This window comes from Ranitomeya variabilis, chromosome 2 (genome assembly GCF_051348905.1).
Source record: "Ranitomeya variabilis isolate aRanVar5 chromosome 2, aRanVar5.hap1, whole genome shotgun sequence".
Lineage (NCBI taxonomy): Eukaryota > Metazoa > Chordata > Amphibia > Anura > Dendrobatidae > Ranitomeya > Ranitomeya variabilis.
The window spans coordinates 675,187,720-675,205,825 of NC_135233.1; the positions used below are offsets into that span (position 1 = coordinate 675,187,720).

General features: G+C 45.5%; 1 protein-coding gene across 2 annotated transcripts in view; it reads left to right on the forward strand.

The window, feature by feature from the left end:
• Positions 1–461: 461 nt before the first annotated feature.
• MAP3K5 (mitogen-activated protein kinase kinase kinase 5) overlaps positions 462–18,106 on the forward strand; it is a 270,104-nt gene continuing 252,459 nt past the window's right edge. For both annotated transcript variants that reach the window (XM_077289289.1, XM_077289290.1), the window contains exon 1: positions 462–1,034. In XM_077289289.1, the coding sequence (XP_077145404.1) occupies positions 602–1,034 (433 nt within the window). In that variant the 5' untranslated portion in view covers positions 462–601. The remainder of the gene's footprint in view (positions 1,035–18,106) is intronic.

Genomic DNA, 18,106 nt, shown 5'->3' on the forward strand with positions numbered 1-18,106 from the left:
GACTCTGAGCTGGGGGGACACTGAGCTGGGGGGACTGAGCAGGGCGGACTGCAGGGGACACTGAGCTGGGGACTGAGCAGGGCGGACTGCAGGGGGCTCTGAGCTGGGGGGACTCTGAGCTGGGGGGACACTGAGCTGGGGTGACTGAGCAGGGCGGACTGCAGGGGGCTCTGAGCTGGGGGGACTCTGAGCTGGGGGGACACTGAGCTGGGGGGACTGAGCAGGGCGGACTGCAGGGGACACTGAGCTGGGGACTGAGCAGGGCGGACTGCAGGGGGCTCTGAGCTGGGGGACTGAGCAGGGCGGACTGCAGGGGACACTGAGCTGGGGACTGAGCAGGGCGGACTGCAGGGGGCTCTGAGCTGGGGGACTGAGCAGGGCGGACTGCAGGGGGCTCTGAGCTGGGGGGACCCTGAGCTGGGGGACTGAGCAGGGCGGACTGCAGGGGGCTCAGCCTGCCGAAGAAGCCTGCACAGCTTGGACTGTCCCTTCTTTTCAGGACGGGCTCCTTTCCTGCACTGGGAGAGGAAGCTTTTGCAGAAACAACTAGGGGAACTTGCACTTCTCCTTCCTCCGGATACTTTGTGCGCTGAGGGGAGACATGAGCGACAGCAGTGAAGGCATCACATTCTCGGTGCCCGTGTCCCCGCCGCCCCAGCCAGGGGGCTGTATGTATGAGGACAAGCCCGGTCCCAGACTGCAAGCAGCAGCGGCAGCCCCCGGTCCGGGCAGCAGGCTCCCTGCAGCTGGCAGCTTCTGGCATGAAGACTACGTCCATGCCACTGGCGGGGGAAGTGCTTCAGGTCGCTGTGCCAAAGGCTTCACCTCAGCCGGGACCCCCGCCACCAGCAGCCGCAGTATAACTGTGGTCTACGTCATCAATGAGGGCACTTCAGGACTGCAGGCCTGTGAGAGTGCTGCCCTACACAGCCTGCAGGAGGCGTGCGAGAGTCAGGGGGCAAGACTGGAGACCCTGCAGTTTGGCAAGCTAGACTTTGGGGAGACCACCGTGCTTGATCGCTTCTATAATGCAGGTGAGGACACTACTGTAAGATGACCATTGCTAGCCTCTTCTCTGGCGTGTCTAGGCTCTCATGTGTTGTTGCTTTTTGTTTGCAGACATCTGAAGGGTTAAAGTGATTGTTTTCTAAACACAAGAAATTGCTTGTATTGTGTACATTGTAAATATTATAATATTGGCATTAGTGCAAATCTCTGAATACTGATAACGTGCGACATCGATATACTGCCATCATGGGACAGGCGCTGTAAAGGCTGTGTGCACGCGATGCGGAGTTTGTGCGGCTTCTCAGCGGATTTTTCTGCGCAGAAACGCTGCAGTTCCACACTGTGATTTACAGTACAATGTAAATCAATAGGGGAAAAAAAAGCTGTGCTAATGGTGCGGAAAAATCCGCACTGAATCCACTGCGGATTGAAAAGAAGTGCATGTTACTTCTTTTGTGCGGAACTGCAGCGTTTCTGCACCCGTCCATTATAGAAATCCGCAGTGGTAAAAACTGCAGAAAATCCGCACCTGCGGTTTCTGCCAGGAGATGCGGATTTTGTGCGGAAAATTCTGCGCCCCAATCCGCAACATGTGCACATAGCCTAACGGTGCCTTATTATCTGCTTTTCTCTCCAGTGTGCTGGGTTACGTTCTCACAGCGTGTTTTTGACTCTGTAGAATTTCTGCACCCATTTAAATTGGGTTACTTTTGTTTTTTTAACCTGCATTCTTAGGGTATGTGTCCACGTTCAGGATTGCTTCAGGATTTGGTCAGGATTTTATGCAGGTAAAATCCTGACCAAATCTGCACCTGAGGTCACTGGCAGGTCATCTGCGTTGTCCTTGCATTGTTTCAGCACTGTAAGGACATGCTGCGTTCTTAAAAGACGCACCGCATGTGCGTTTCCGTGGGTCTGCCGCATGCATCTTTTACTGCATAGTGGAGACGGGATTTCATGAAATCCCCTCCACTATGCTGTAACATCTGGACGCTGCGTGTTTGACGCTGTGGCTCTACGCAGCGTCAAACACACAGCGTTTCCTGAATGTGGAAACATACCCTCATTGTGTTTTTGACTCTGTGGTTTTTGTCTCTTTTTGGTGTGTCATGCTTTAAATAAAGCTAATTTTGTTTTGGATACTTCCTGTTATTTAACTTTGACAAACCTTTATTGACATAAGTGCAGATTACCTGCGTTTCCATCACAGAAAACACTAGAAACACATGTGTATTTTTAACCAGTGGATTTTCCAAATCTAATGCAAGTCTGTGGAGAAAATACGCACAGGAAACTCAGCGTACCCACAAGAGAAATTGACATGCTGCGGATGTGATACACACATTAGAGAGAAGCACAGTACAGATGAGATTCCTATAAATCCCATCCACTTTGCTGGAGTTGTAAGACGCTGCATTTTTGATGCAGCAAAAATACACCGCATTAAAATGCACCAAAAGCTCATTATGGGAACGTAGCCATGGGACTCTGTTTTCTAAATGTAGTCCATAGTTATTGAAATATTCCATTTGTGCCGGGCCCTAACATCAGCTAACAAACTATTATTTCTCCCCATGAAAGCAAATAAAAAAATTAAAGTGGTTGTTTAGGCAAAAAGAATGTTTTCTCAGGGCTTTCAGCCATAAAAATTTTAAAAATTAAGTGACACTCGCCTACCGGCACCCACCTGGATCCATCACAGGCTGCTTCTTAGGGCTCATACTCACTTGCGGGCAAAACGGACGAGTGCAATCCGATAACAAAATCGGATTGCACTCGGACCAATGTTATTCAATAGGTGACATCTCATTTGCGATTTTTTTAAATTTATTTATTATTTTTTTTCTCAGTCGAAATCAGACTGAGAAAAAAATCGCAGCATGCTGCGATTTGCTGCGAGTCTCGCCAATGCAAGTCAATGGGTGTGAGAAAAAAACACACGGAATACGGACCATCCGTTTTCTGTCCGTTTTTTACAGATACCTTACCATTCTGTGACATAGAACACTGTAAATGGTCCTGTAAATGATCGTAACAAAATAGTTGCAGAGAAAAAAAACGCATTGCATACGGATGTAAAACAGATGGTGCGATTAAAAATCGCATTGAACTCGCTTGACAATCACATGACAATTGCATAGTTTGCATCCAATTTTTTCGGACCAGATTACGGACCGTTTTTTTTTTTCTAGCAAGTGGGTATGAACCCATAGTCTTACACTGACTTGGGAACAAGAGACGTCACTGTAGCACCAGGAGTAGGACCACTGCACTCCATGTTTGGCTTAAAGGGGTTGTCCGGTCTAAATTGCTAACTCTGTGATTCCAGACTTTTGAATCCCACCAGGATTTGCCGGTTTCTGAGCGGGGAACGGCGATGTTTTAAGCAATATGCATACTCCCTGGCAGAAGCTGTCTAGTGGGCATGGCCTAACCCAATAAACACTTGTATTGATCGAGACCACGTCCACTAGCCGGTCCAGTGACCCAGAACCCGGCAAATTCTCACAGAGCACAGTGCATGTGCTGGGGGCATTCAGAAGTCTGCAGTCATACAGTGGCTGAAAACTTATCAGTTTAGACCAGACAACCCCTTTAAGCAGTCAGATGACTTGAATAGCTGTTATCAGTTGTTTATCAAGTCCCAAACAGTGACATCTCCTCTTCCTTTGTAAAAGAAGACCTGGAAGCGGCCTGCACTGAATCTAGGTGGATGCGAGAAGGTGAGTATCACTTGGTTTGTTTGTTTTTTTTATGGCTCAAAGACCATGGAACTTTTTTGGGTTTTTTTGCCCAGACAACCCCTTTAATCCTTCTGCTGCATTCCATATTTACCACAATATCAGCTGCCTTTGACATTGAGGCTTTGTCCTCCCTATGCGTCAGAACGGATTACTACCGAACTTTCGCGCTCCATCATCTGTGTGAAATCTTGTGCATCTACCGTTACTCTTTGGGTTTGCCCATGCACCGTAAGATTTGGCATCACATAGGAATATACTATATACCCAAGCAGTTACAAAGGATTCACAAGATTTCCAATGGCCAGAAGGGGGACGGTACAATGAAGAGAGATGTCAGTCAGGAATAGGATGGTGTATCAGGCAGGGAAAGCTAAAGAAGGACCTGGCTCATAAAGTGCATCTGTGCCCCCAATGTATTTTACAATCTTATTAGCATATGGAACATAGGCATGATTTAGCTGCAATGGTACATCAGATCCCTGGAAATGGGGTATCTTTTTAATCGTACAAAGACCTAAGCACTGCTTCCATTATTAAAATGTCTCTCATTCTTTGTGCTAATGAAATAAAGAGTGTTGTATTTTTCTATACAGCCGAGTACTACCTGCTGCAAAAAGGCCAACTTTAAGGCCAAATTCACATGACTGTATTTTCAGTCCAAGTGCTGTCTGTGATAAAAACGGACAGCTTACAGACAGCACTCAGACCAATATTATTTAATTGGGCAGTGCAAGTGAGCAATTTTATTCATGGACCAAGTCTGTGGGTGAAAAAATTGCAGCATGCATCGGTCAAGTGACGATTTGCAAGTGTATTGTGTAAGCCTCAGCACGTCTAGTCGGAATGTGACAAGAAGTGTGAAAGTGGCATATTTTCAGTCATGATACTACCCACGCTCTCCAATGACACAGGAGAATCTTGACACCGTGCAGTGTGCACGTCGTCTTCAGATGTCTGCAGTCACCAGAGACTTTTAGCAACAGACCAGACAACTCTTTTAAGGCTATACTCAGACACTGTGGATTTTCTTTTTTTTGGCGTCCTGAAACCAACATCAAAATCAACCGGCAAGTGATGGTTGCCTAACTGCAGCATTTCTATTAAAGACTGTCTAGCTTAGCAAACTGAGAAATCTTATTTTCTGTGACAGAATGGAGAACTGTTACAAAAGGTAAGTGCACATGACATCTTTTCAGGCAGATTCAACCTTCAAGTCACCTGAAAAGGTGAATATAATGCACAGCAATTTAAAAACGACATTGATGTGCACATGTTCAGTCAATTTTTATTTCAACTGCTTTAGTGTTTAGAGACCGTGAAACAGTTAAAAGACGTTACATGTTCATAATTCATCATGGGCTCATACTGTAGTACCCTATGTGCCCTTGATCTGGAAGTAGCAGTGCTACGTTTTAATCACTCAGATAAATTTGCATGTGTTCACTGACCAATGCAGATTTACCACATCTTATAAATTCTATAGTGGAAATTGACATGCTGCGGTTCGTATATTGGAAATTGACATGCTGTGCCACTTGTGAGTTTACGCCGTGTCAAATCGAAGCATAGTGGGCATGGTATTTCTATAAATCTTGTACTGCACAACGCATAGTTTTGAATGCACCATAAGTGCGCTGCATCCAAATTGCTGCAATGCACGCACCCTGAGGCTTTCATTGAGGCTGGAGTCACACTAGAGAGGAATATGGACGAGTGCTATGCGAGAAAAAAATGGAATAGCACTCAGACCAATGTTAATCTATGGGACAGCTCCCATCATCAGTCTTTTTTTTTTCTCGGACGTATAAGGCCGGTGTCACACTGGCGAGTTTTACGGACGTAAGAGCGCAGAAATTACGTCCGTAAAACTCGCAAAATAAACGGCACAATTATTCTCAATGGGGCTGCTCCTATCAGCCGTATATTACGGTTCAGTATTATACGGCTTTCTACGGCCGTACAAAATCGCAGCATGCTGCGTTTGTCAGCGTATTGCGCAAAAAATTCGCCAATGAAAGTCTATGGGGGCGAGAAAAATACGGATTCCACACGGACCTGCAGTGTGACTTGCGAGAAATACGCAGCGCTGTTAGTGAAAAGTCGGTAATTCAATTGCCGGCTTTTCATTTCTCCTGCACAAACCCGACAGGATATGAGACGTGGTTTACATACAGTAAACCATCTCATATCCCCTTTTTTTTTTGCATATTCCACACTACTAATGTTAGTAGTGTGTATGTGCAAAATTTCAGCGCTGTAGCTGCTGAAATAAAGGGTTAAATGGCGGTAAAAATTGGCGTGGGCTCCCGCGCAATTTTCTCCGCCAGAATGGTAAAGCCAGTGACTGAGGGCAGACATTAATAGCCAGGAAAGGGTCCATGGTTATTGGCCCCCCCGTGGCTAAAAACATCTGCCCCCAGCCACCCCAGAAAAGGCACATCTGGAAGATGCGCCTATTCTGGCACTTGGCCACTCTCTTCCCACTCCCTGTAGCGGTGGGATATGGGGTAATGAAGGGTTAATGCCACCTTGCTATTGTAAGGTGACATTAAGCCAGATTAATAATGGAGAGGCGTCAATTATGACACCTATCCATTATTAATCCAATTGTTGGAAGGGGTTAAAAAACACACACATGATTTAAAAGTAGTTTAATGAAATAAACACAGCGGTTGTTGTAATAATTTATTGTTCTCTCAATCCATCAGGAACACCCTCGCTTGGAAAAATAATAAACGCACAAGATACATACCTTCTGGTGAACCGTCTCGTCCCACAAAGTAATCCATCTGAAGGGGTTAACTAATATTACAGGCACGAGCTGCAATAAACCACTCGCTCGTACCTGTAATCCCCGGGTGCTGAAAGGAAAGCAGGATCTGTACTTACATTGAGTCACGGTGAGGCGCCCTCTGGTGGATGTTCTCATGAACTGCAGCCTGGGAACTTTTTCCCACGCTCCAGGTCATATGAGGACATCCACCAGGGGGCGCATCAAAGCGACTGAAGGAAATGTAGGTCAATGACCTACATTTCATTCATTCGCCGGGGATTACAGGCACGGAGCACAGCTGCATTTAGCAGGGCTCCTGCCTGTAATATTAGTTAACCCCTTCAGATGGATTACTTCGTGGGCCAATAACCATGGACCCTCTCTAGGCTATTAATATCTGCCCTCAGTCACTGGCTTTACCATTCTGGCGGAGAAAATTGCGCGGGAGCCCACGCCAATTTTTTCCGCCATTTAACCCTTTATTTCAGCAGCTACAGCGCTGAAATTTTGCACATACACACTACTAACATTAGTAGTGTGGAATATGCAAAAAAAAAGGGGATATGAGATGGTTTACTGTATGCCATACGGAGGATGCCATGCGCAAAATACGCTGACACACCCTGACTACGGATCACTATTTTGGGAACATTTCTCCGTATTACGGCCGTATTACGGCCGTAAAATACGGACCGTATTGTCTTACGCTGAGTGTGACGCCGGCCTTATACGCGCAAGTAAAATCGCAGCATGCTGCGATTTGCACCGTATATCGGCCGAGACTCACCAATGAAAGTCTATGGGTGCGAGAAAAACTCGACCATCAGTGTGAGTTGTGAGAAATACGCATCGGTGTCCTATAGAAAAGCCGGCAATTCAGTGGTGCGGCGTAATGTAAAATCACACTGACAGGTTAAAATGGAATACTGTAGATATAATAAATGTCTTCACATAGAGTGAGTGTGTGTGTGTTGGTCTGTACTGTGTATGTATGTATGTATATATATATATATATATATATATATATATATATATATATATATATATATATACACACACACACACACACACACACACACACACACACACACACACACACACACACACACACACACACACACAATGTTTGGACACACACACACACAAAGTTTGGACACACCTTCTCATTTAAAGATTTTTCTGTATTTTCATGACTATGAAAATTGTACATTCACACTGAAGGCATCAAAGCTATGAATTAACACATGTGGAATTATATACTTAACTAAACAGTGTGAAACAACTGAAAATATGTCTTATATTCTAGGTTCTTCAAAGTAGCCACCTTTTGCTTTGATGACTGCTTTGCACACTCTTGGCATTCTCTTGATGAGCTTCAAGAGGTAATCACCGGAAATGGTCTTCCAACAATCTTGAAGGAGTTCCTAGAGATGCTTAGCACTTGTTGGTCCTTTTGCCTTCACTCTGCGGGCCAGCTCACCCCAAACCATCTCGATTGGGTTCAAGTCTGGTGACTGTGGAGGCCAGGTCATCTGGCGTAGCACCCCATCACTCTCCTTCTTGGTCAAATAGCCCTTTTACAGCCTGGTGGTGTGTTTGGGGTCCATTGTCCTGTTGAAAAATAAATGATGATCCAACTAAACGCAAACCGGATGGAATAGCATGCCGCTGCAAGATGCTGTGGCAGCAGTGCTGGTTCAGTATGCTTTCAACTTTGAATAAATCCCCAACAGTGTCACCAGCAAAGCACCCCGACACCATCACACCTCCTCCTCCATGCTTCACGGTGGGAACCAGGCATGTAGAGTCCATCCGTTCACCTTTTCTGCCTCGCACAAAGACACGGTGGTTGGAACCAAAGATCTCATATTTGGACTCATCAGACCAAAGCACAGATTTCCATTGGTCTAATGTCCATTCCTTGTGTTCTTTAGCCCAAACAAGTCTCTTCTGCTTGTTGCCTGTCCTTAGCAGTGGTTTCCTAGCAGCTATTTTACCATGAAGGCCTGCTGCACAAAGTCTCCTTTTAACAATTGTTCTAGAGATGTGTCTGCTGCTAGAACTCTGTGTGGCATTGACCTGGTCTCTAATCTGAGCTGCTGTTAACCTGCGATTTCTGAGGCTGGTGACTCGGATAAACTTATCCTCAGAAGCAGAGGTGACTCTTGGTCTTCCTTTCCTGGGGCGGTCCTCATGTGAGCCAGTTTCTTTGTAGTGCTTGATGGTTTTTGCCACTGAACTTGGGGACACTTTCAAAGTTTTCCAATTTTTCGGACTGACTGACCTTCATTTCTTAAAGTAATGATGGCCACTCATTTTTCTTTACTTAGCTGCTTTTTCCAGGACGTCCCCCTGACAGCACGCTGGAGGACGTCCTCCTCCTCCTTGCAGGTACAGGAAACACAACACGAGAGGTTAAACGTTCCCACTCCACCCCCTTTCCTCCAGTGTTTTTTCCTGTCCCTGCATGGAGGGACACACGAGAGCAGAACAGCGCAGTGCAGTGTGGAAGCTTACCAGTCCGGAGGGCCCGGGGGATCGTGCGGCTGGGCCAATATCTTTCCCCTGTGATGATGGCCCGAGGCAGAAACTCCCCGGTGGGGAGTCCCTCTGCCCAGAGACCAGTTGAGCGGACGAGCTCCTGGGTAAGAGCCGCTTCCTCCCGGTGGGAGGCTCTCAGCTCGGGCGCCAGGCCGGCAAGAGGCGCCACATGACAGGAGATCCGGCGGCGGTTGCGTTCCACGATGTGGAACGCGGAAGTAAGGCACCTAGATCACTTCCGGTGGCGTCTCAAGGTAAGGCGACGTCACATCCGGGGGGAGGCGACACATTCGGCGTGCGTTCCACCAGGTGGAACGCGGAAGCGTGCGTATTAAGCCCGGAGGTACTGCAATAGGGCGTCCTGCATTCCTCGGTGTGTAGGAGGAGAAGGCGCAAATCTTAATCCGGAGGTGGCGGCTGGACACGGTACAGCGGATAGTCCGGGCCAGCCAGCAGATTTAACCGTATCGGATGCCGGAGACTAAGGGTGAGTGCAGCAGAAGCTGCTATATCCTTTATTCTGACTAAAGAGATTACACACTTATCCTGTGTATCTCTCAACAGAAGATATGGAGGTCAGAAGTGAGGAGGCTGGGGTAAGTGCGCAGGGCGCAGAGTGATGTACTCGTATGCACATACACTGAGCAGTTCCTATTCTTATGTCTAGGATAAGGAGACCACCCAAACTCCCCTCCCTCTGACAAAAAAGACGGGAAAGGCATCTGCAAAGTCTAAGAGGTGTTCTGTATGTAATATGAAGCTTCCAGAAGCATACAAGAAAGCTCTCTGCAGCTCTTGTATTTCTAAGATAGTCAGAGAAGAACAACCGTCTTTATTATCGGAGATGAGGAGCTTAATCCGGGAAGAGGTCCAGAATTCTTTGGCCTCAATGTCTCAAAGCGGTCTGTCCAGTCCAGGCCCGGCCCGTAAGAGACCCAGAAGTGATCCAGACCAAGAGGATCTGTACGGCTCTTCGGAAGAAGACTTGGAATTTAGAGGTTCACATCAAGAAGAAGGAGAATTGCCAATAGAGGAGCAGGAGCAAGGAAGAAAGTATTATTTCCCAGTGGAAGACACGGAGCAGCTGGTTCAAGCTGTAAGAAATACTATGCAGATAAAGGAAGAGCCACGGCCAAGATCTAGACAAGACCAGATGTTCGGAGGTCTCACACATCAGGAACAGACTGTATTTCCAGTGAGTGAACACATTCGTCTGATGATAGCTCAAGAATGGAAGGATGCGGAACGTAGACTGGTGATGTCACGTGAGTTTAAAAACCGTCTACCATTTAACCCTGAAGAAATCAAGACTTGGTAAGAAATTCCTAAGGTAGATGTGCCCATAGCCAAGGTTAAAAAGAAGATGTCCATCCCTTTTGAAGATTCTTCAAGTCTCAAGGATGCAATGGATTGCAAGGCAGATATCCTGTTACGTTGAGCCTGGGAAACCTCAGCAGCTCTGATAAAGACTAATATCGCAGCTACATCAGTAGCAAGATCCATGTTCCTATGGATGGGACAATTAGAAGAACATTTAATTAACAAAACCCCGCGGGCAGATATAATTGCTTCCCTGCCTATCATAAAGTCCGCCTCGGCTTTCATGGCAGACACGTCGGCTGAGTCCGTTAGATTTGCAGCCAGAAATAGCTCTTTGTCAAATGCGACTCGTAGGGCTATTTGGCTTAGATCTTGGTCGGCGAATAACGCATCAAAAAATAAGTTATGTGCCATTCCACTTATGGGCTCCAGAATATTTGGCCAGGCTCTGGATGACATTTTGGAATCTGCATCAGATAGTAAAAAAGGATTCCCTGAGGATAAACCTAGGAAGTTTCAGGCTTTTCGGAAAAAACCTTTCCTTCCCCCCAACCCCCCCCCCCCCCCCCGCAGACAGCCAGAGTATAGAGAACAATGGAGACCCAGCAGGGGGTCCTTCAAGGGTTCCTTCGCTCAGAACAGTAAGGGAGGAAGTTCCCTTTTTGGTTCAGGCTATAGAACGAGAAGGCAATGACTCCATAGGGATAGGCGGGAGATGAAGTCTTTTTCTAGATTCTTGGAGTCTGATCTCAGACAACAGTTATGTCCTCAGTGTAATTGCAGACGGTTACAAAATAGAACTAATATCCCGCGTACCACAAAGGTGTATCGCGCCAACAGTTGTAACCACAAACTCCCCAATGTACTCAGACCTGCAAAAGCTATTCAGCTCCCAGGTCATAGTTCGGGTTCCCTCTCCAGAAATAGGCTCGGGTCACTATTCTTCTCTTTTTTCAATTCCAAAATTGTCAGGAGAATCCCGAACGATAATAAACTTAAAACCCCTAAATATGTACGTAAAGTACAAGAGATTCAGGATGGAGTCTATAAAGTAAACTATTCATCTGATAAACAAAGACTCGATGATGTGCACTCTCGACCTGAAGAGTGCGTATTATCAGGTTCCAATTCATCCCTCATCTCAGGATCTACTGAGGTTCTCGGTGAGATTTCTGGACCAAACCTGCCACTTCCAATTTCAATGCCTCCCCTTTGGTCTAGCATCGGCTCCAAGGATTTTCACGAAGTTGGTAGCAGAGGTGGTGGCCTACCTAAGAAACCAAGGCATAACAATAGTTCCATACTTAGACGATTTTCTCGTAGTGGCATGAACAGGAAACATTCTGCTAAGACACAGAGATCGGGTCGTAACAGTGTTGGAACATCTAGGATGGGTGGTAAACCGGGAAAAGTCACATCTAAAGCCCGAAACCCGGAAAGTATTTCTGGGAGTAGTCCTGGACTCTACAACCAGACAATCCTTTTTACCAGAGGACAAATGGATTTCGATAAAGAGGATGATGTTAGAATTCCTAAAGGGTCCGGTTACAATAAGATCAGCCATGAAAATTTTGGGGAAGATGACGGCTTGCGTCCCTTGTGTCAGGTGGGCTCAGGCGCACTCAAGGCTACTACAAGAACAAGTTCTCACGGTATGGGATCGTCGTTGTTCATCGCTGGACAAAAGGCTACGACTATCAATAAACGTAAGAAGGTCGCTACAATGGATTCGGGACTACAACCTAAGAGTGGGTGTGCCTTGGATTGCAACCCCTTGTTTGGTAATCACCACGGACGCAAGGTCAGTGGGGATGGGGAGCACACTTGGAAGGAAGTTTCTTTCAAGGCGAATGGCCAAAAGAGATCAGTCAAATGTCATCAAATTACAGAGAATTGTACGCAGTCTGGGAAGCCCTCAGAAGAAACCGTTCCCGTCTAAGGAACAAACACGTAAAGATCCTATCGGACAACGTGACAGCAGTATCCTTTTTGAGACACCAGGGAGGTTCCAGACACAAGGCTCTTCAAAATCTAGCACAAAGAATTTTTGCTTGGTCAGAAAATACGATCCTGTCAATAACAGCAGTACATCTAGAGGGATCCCAAAATATTCTAGCCGATTATCTGAGCAGAAGAAAGGTTTCTCCAACAGAATGGGAATTAAATCAAGAAATTTTTCAAATACTATGCCACCGGTGGGGAACTCCCGGGATAGATTTGTTCGCCACAAGAAAAAATTCGAAGATGTCCAGATTTTATTCCCTCAACCCCGCAGACATACCGGAAGCAGTCGACGCTCTCTGAGTCAGACGTGGAACGAACCTCTGTCTTACGCTTTTCCGCCAATAGCACTTATCCCAGTAGTGCTCAGGAAGATTCAGGAGGACCAGGCAACAGTGCTAACAATTGTGCCATACTGGCCAAAGAGATGTTGGTTCCCATTGTTGGGAGCCATGATGTTAGAAAATCCTATCAGACTCCCGTTATGGAAGGACATCATCCATCAGGGGCCTGTATTACACCAAGACCCGGGGAGATTACATCTATCAGCGTGGATCCTGAGAGGGACATGTTGAAAGCCAGAGGTCTGTCTGATAAAGTAATTTCAACCATCCAAGCTAGTAGAAAGCCTGTGACTGCAGCCATCTACCACAAGATCTGGAAGATATTTTGTATGGAAAGTGGCAGGTCGGCCGGGATACCGGGAGCCTTGGATGTTCCTAGAGTTTTGAATTTTTTACAATCTGGCTTTGACATGGGGCTTAAGCCGAGTACTCTTAAAGTTCAAATTTCGGCTCTCAGTACTTTTTTGGATTATCCATTGGCCTCCCACCCGTGGATAATTAGATTTGTGAAAGCCACCCAGAGATTACGTCCTACCTTGAGACCGTTTCTTCTTGGGACTTAAATTTAGTCCTCAGGGCTCTATGTAAAAATCCCTATACTCTTAGAGAGGACATGCCTATTTCAGTACGTACCTGGAAAACGGCCTTTCTAGTAGCAATTACAACAGCTAAACGCATAGGCGAGATTCAGGCTCTTTCAATTAAAGACCCCTACCTTCAGGTCCAGGAAGACCATATACTAAAATTAGATCCAGCCTTTATCCCCAAGATAGCGTCAGTAAAAAATCGAGACCAGGAGATAATTTTACCTTCTTTTTGTAACAACCCTTCTAATGAAAAGGAACAGGCGTTACACTCCCTAGATGTCAGACAGGCAGTTTTAGACTATCTGGAAGCCACTAGTTCCTGGAGGAAAGATTCTAATCTGTTTATTTTGTTTGGCGGTAAAAATAGAGGTAAAAAAGCTTCCAAAACTTCGATAGCTAGATGGATCACTTCTATAATCTCAAAAGCCTACGCATCAGAAGGGATAGATTGTCCAACAGGGATTAAAGCACATTCTACTAGGGCGGTTTCGGCATCATGGGCTGAACGAGCAGGGGCGTCCCTAGATCAGATTTGCAAGGCCGCTACTTGGGCTAGAGTAAATACATTCTGCAAGCATTATAAATTGGATGTGTTAGCAGCCCATCAAACATCATTTGGGAGAAAAGTTCTCCAGGCAGTTGTCCCACCCTAAAGGAGGTTTCTTTGGTATTCTCCAGCGTGCTGTCAGGGGGACGTCCTGGAAAATGGGTATTATACCTACCGATAATCCGGTTTCCAGGAGTACATCCTGACAGCACCGTTATTTCCCCCCCTATGTATTCTGTTTCATATGCTGTATATGATTGGTTAATAAAAGTTTGCAAAGTATATCTATCCATGGTGTGGTACTTGTCAAAACACTGGAGGAAAGGGGGTGGAGTGGGACCTTTTAACCTCTCGTGTTGTGTTTCCTGTCCCTGCAAGGAGGAGGAGGACGTCCTCGAGCGTGCTGTCAGGATGGACTCCTGGAAACCAAATTATCGGTAGGTATAATACCCATTTTTCTTGCCATAATACAAATTCTAACAGTCTATTCAGTAGGACTATCAGCTGTGTATCCACCAGACTTCTGCACAACACAACTGATGGTCCCAACCCCATTTATAAGGCAAGACATCCCACTTATTAAACCTGACAGGGCACACCTGTGAATTGAAAACCATTCCCGGTGACTACCTCTTGAAGCTCATCAAGAGAATGCCAAGAGTGTGCAAAGCAGTCATCAAAGCAAAAGGTGGCTACTTTGAAGAACCTAGAATATAAGACATAATTTCAGCTGTTTCACACTTTTTTGTTAAGTATGTGATTCCACATGTGTTAATTCATAGTTTTGATGCCTTCAGTGTGAATGTACAATTTTCATAGTCATGGAAATACAGAAAAATCTTTAAATGAGGTGTGTCCAAACTTTTGGTCTGTACTGTGTGTGTGTGTGTGTGTGTTTATGTATGTATGTATAATATATATATATATATATAATGTCTAAGGGTCACTTCCGTCTTTCTGTCTGTCTGTCTTTCTGTCACGGAAATCCCAAGTCGCTGATTGGTCTTGGCCGTTTTGCCATGACCAATCAGCGACTGGCACAGTGCGGCTGCGAAATGGCCTCTCCCAACTCTCCTGCCATCAGTGCCTGCTCCATACTCCCCTCCAGTCAGCGCTCACAAAGGGTTAATGGCAGCGTTAACGGACCGCGTTATGCCGCGGTGTAACGCAGTCCGTTAACGCTGCTATTAACCCTGTGTGACCAACTTTTTACTATTGATGCTGCCTATGCAGCATCGATAGTAAAAAGATCTAATGTTAAAAATAATTAAAAAAAATAAAAATCATTATATACTCACCTTCCGTGGGCCCCCGGATCCAGCCGAGGCCTTTCCTGCTCCTCGCAATGCTCCGGTGACCGGTCCATGCATTTTGGTCTCGCAAGATGATGACGTAGCGGTCTCGCGAGACCGCTACGTCATCATCTCGCGAGACCGCAATGCACTCTTGGGACCGGAGTGTCGCGAGGAGCATCTGTAAACGCCTCGGCTGGATCCGGGGGGCCGACGGAGGGTGAGTATATAACTATTTTTTATTTTCATTCTTTTTTTAACAGGGATATGGTGCCCATATTGCTATATACTACGTGGGCTGTATTAGATACTGCGTGGGCTGTGTTATATACTACATCGCTGTGTTCTATACTGTGTGGCCTGTGTTATATACTGCGTGGGCTGTGCTATATACTACGTGGCTGTGCTATATACTACGTGGCTGAGCAATATACTACGTGGCTGTGCTATACACTACGTGGCTGTAAACTACATACATATTCTAGAATACCCGATGCGTTAGAATCGGGCCACCATCTAGTGTGTATGTGTATGTGTGTATATATATATATATATGTGTATATATATATATATATATATATATATATATATATATATATATATATATATATATATATATATATATATATATATATATATATATAGACCAATAGTTTGGACACACCTTCTCTTTTAAAGATTTTTCTGTATTTTCATGACTATCAAAATTGTAAATTCACACTGAAGGCATTATTACTATGAATTGACACGTGGAATTATATACTTAACTAAACAGTGTGACACAACTGAAAATATGTTTTATATTCTAGGTTCTTCAAAGTAGCCACCTTTTGCTTTGATGACTGCTTTGCACACTCTTGGCATTCTCTTGATGAGCTTCAAGAGGTAGTCACCGGGAATGGTTTTCAATTCACAGGTGTGCTCTGTCAGGTTTAATAAGTAGGATTTCTTGCCTTATAAATGGGGTTGGGACCATCAGTTGTGTTGTGCAGAAGTCTGGTGGATACACAGCTGATAGTCCTACTGAATAGACTGTTAGCTGCTTTTTTCTTGCCATAATACAAATTCTAAGTAAAGAAAAACGAGTGGCCATCATTACTTTAAGAAATGAAGGTCAGTCAGTCCGAAAAATTGGGAAAACTTTGAAAGTGTCCCCAAGTGCAGTTGAAAAAACCATCAAGCGCTACAAAGAAACTGGCTCACATGAGGACCGCCCCAGGAAAGGAAGACCAAGAGTCACCTCTGCTTCTGAGGATAAGTTTATCCGAGTCACCAGCCTCAGAAATCGCAGGTTAACAGCAGCTCAGATTAGAGACCAGGTCAATGCCACCCAGAGTTCTAGCAGCTGACACATCTCTACAACAACTGTTAAGAGGAGACTTTGTGCAGCAGGCCTTCATGGTAAAATAGCTGCTAGGAAACCACTGATAAGGACAGGCAAAAAGCAAAATAGACTTGTTTGGGCTAAAGGACACAAGGAATGGACATTAGACCAGTGGAAATCTGTGCTTTGGTCTGATGAGTCCAAGAGTGAGATCTTTGGTTCCAACCACCATGTCTTTGTGCGACACAGAAAAGGTGAACGGATGGACTCTAAATGCCTGGTTCCCACCGTGAAGCATGGAGGAGGAGGTGTGATGGTGTGGGGGTGCTTTGCTGGTGACACTGTTGGGGATTTATTCAAAATTGAAGGCATACTGAACCAGCATGGCTACCACAGCATCTTGCAGTGGCATGCTATTCCATCAGGTTTGCGTTTCGTTGGACCATCATTTATTTTTCAACAGGACAATGACTCCAAACACACCTCCAGGCTGTGTAAGGGCTATTTAACCAAGAAGGAAAGTGATGGGGTGCTACGCCAGATGACCTGGCCTCCTCAGTCACCAGACCTGAACCCAATCGAGATGGTTTGGGGTGAGCTGGACCGCAGAGTGAAGGCAAAAGGGCCATCAAGTGCTAAGCATCTCTGGGAACTCCTTCAAGATTGTTGGAAGACCATTTCCGGTGATTACCTCTTGAAGCTCATCAAGAGAATGCCAAGAGTGTGCAAAGCAGTCATCAAAGCAAAAGGTGGTTACTTTGAAGAACCTAGAATATAAGGCTATGTGCACACGTTCAGTATTTTTCGCGTTTTTTTCACGTTTTTTCGCTATAAAAACGTGATAAAAAACGCGAAAAAAATGCTTACATATGCCTCCTATTATTTACAGTGTATTCCGCATTTTTTGTGCAAATGTTGCATTTTTTTTCCGCGAAAAAATCGCATCGCGGAAAAAAAAGCAACATGTTCATTAAAAATGTGGATTCCCCACACCTAGGAGTGCATTGATCTGCTTACTTCCCGCACGGGGCTGTGCACACCATGCGGGAAGTAAGCAGATTATGTGCGGTTGGTACCCAGGGTGGAGGAGAGGAGACTCTCCTCCACGGACTGGGCACCATATAATTGGTAAAAAAAAAGAATTAAAATAAAAAATAGTGATATACTCACCTTCGATGGCCCCGGAGGCATGCTGCCGCTTCCGTTCCTTTAGATGGTCTGTGTTCAGGACCTGCGATGACGTCGCGGCCTTGTGATTGGTTGCGTGACCGCGCTCATGTGACCGCTCAGCGACCAATCACAAGCCGCGACGTCATCGAAGGTCCTGAACGCTCACAGCATCTATAGGAACGGACGCCTGCAGGTGAGTATAACCATTTTTTTTATTTTTTTTAAACATTCTATCTTTTACTATTGATGCTGCATAGGCAGCATCTATAGTAAAAAGTTGGTCACACTTGTCAAACACTCTGTTTGACAAGTGTGACCAACCTGTCAATCAGTTTTCCAAGCGATGCTACAGATCGCTTGGAAAACTTTAGCATTCTGCAAGCTAATTACGCTTGCAAAATGCTAAAAAAAAAAAACGCAAAAAAACCGGGGAAAAAACGCAAAAAAAGTGCGGA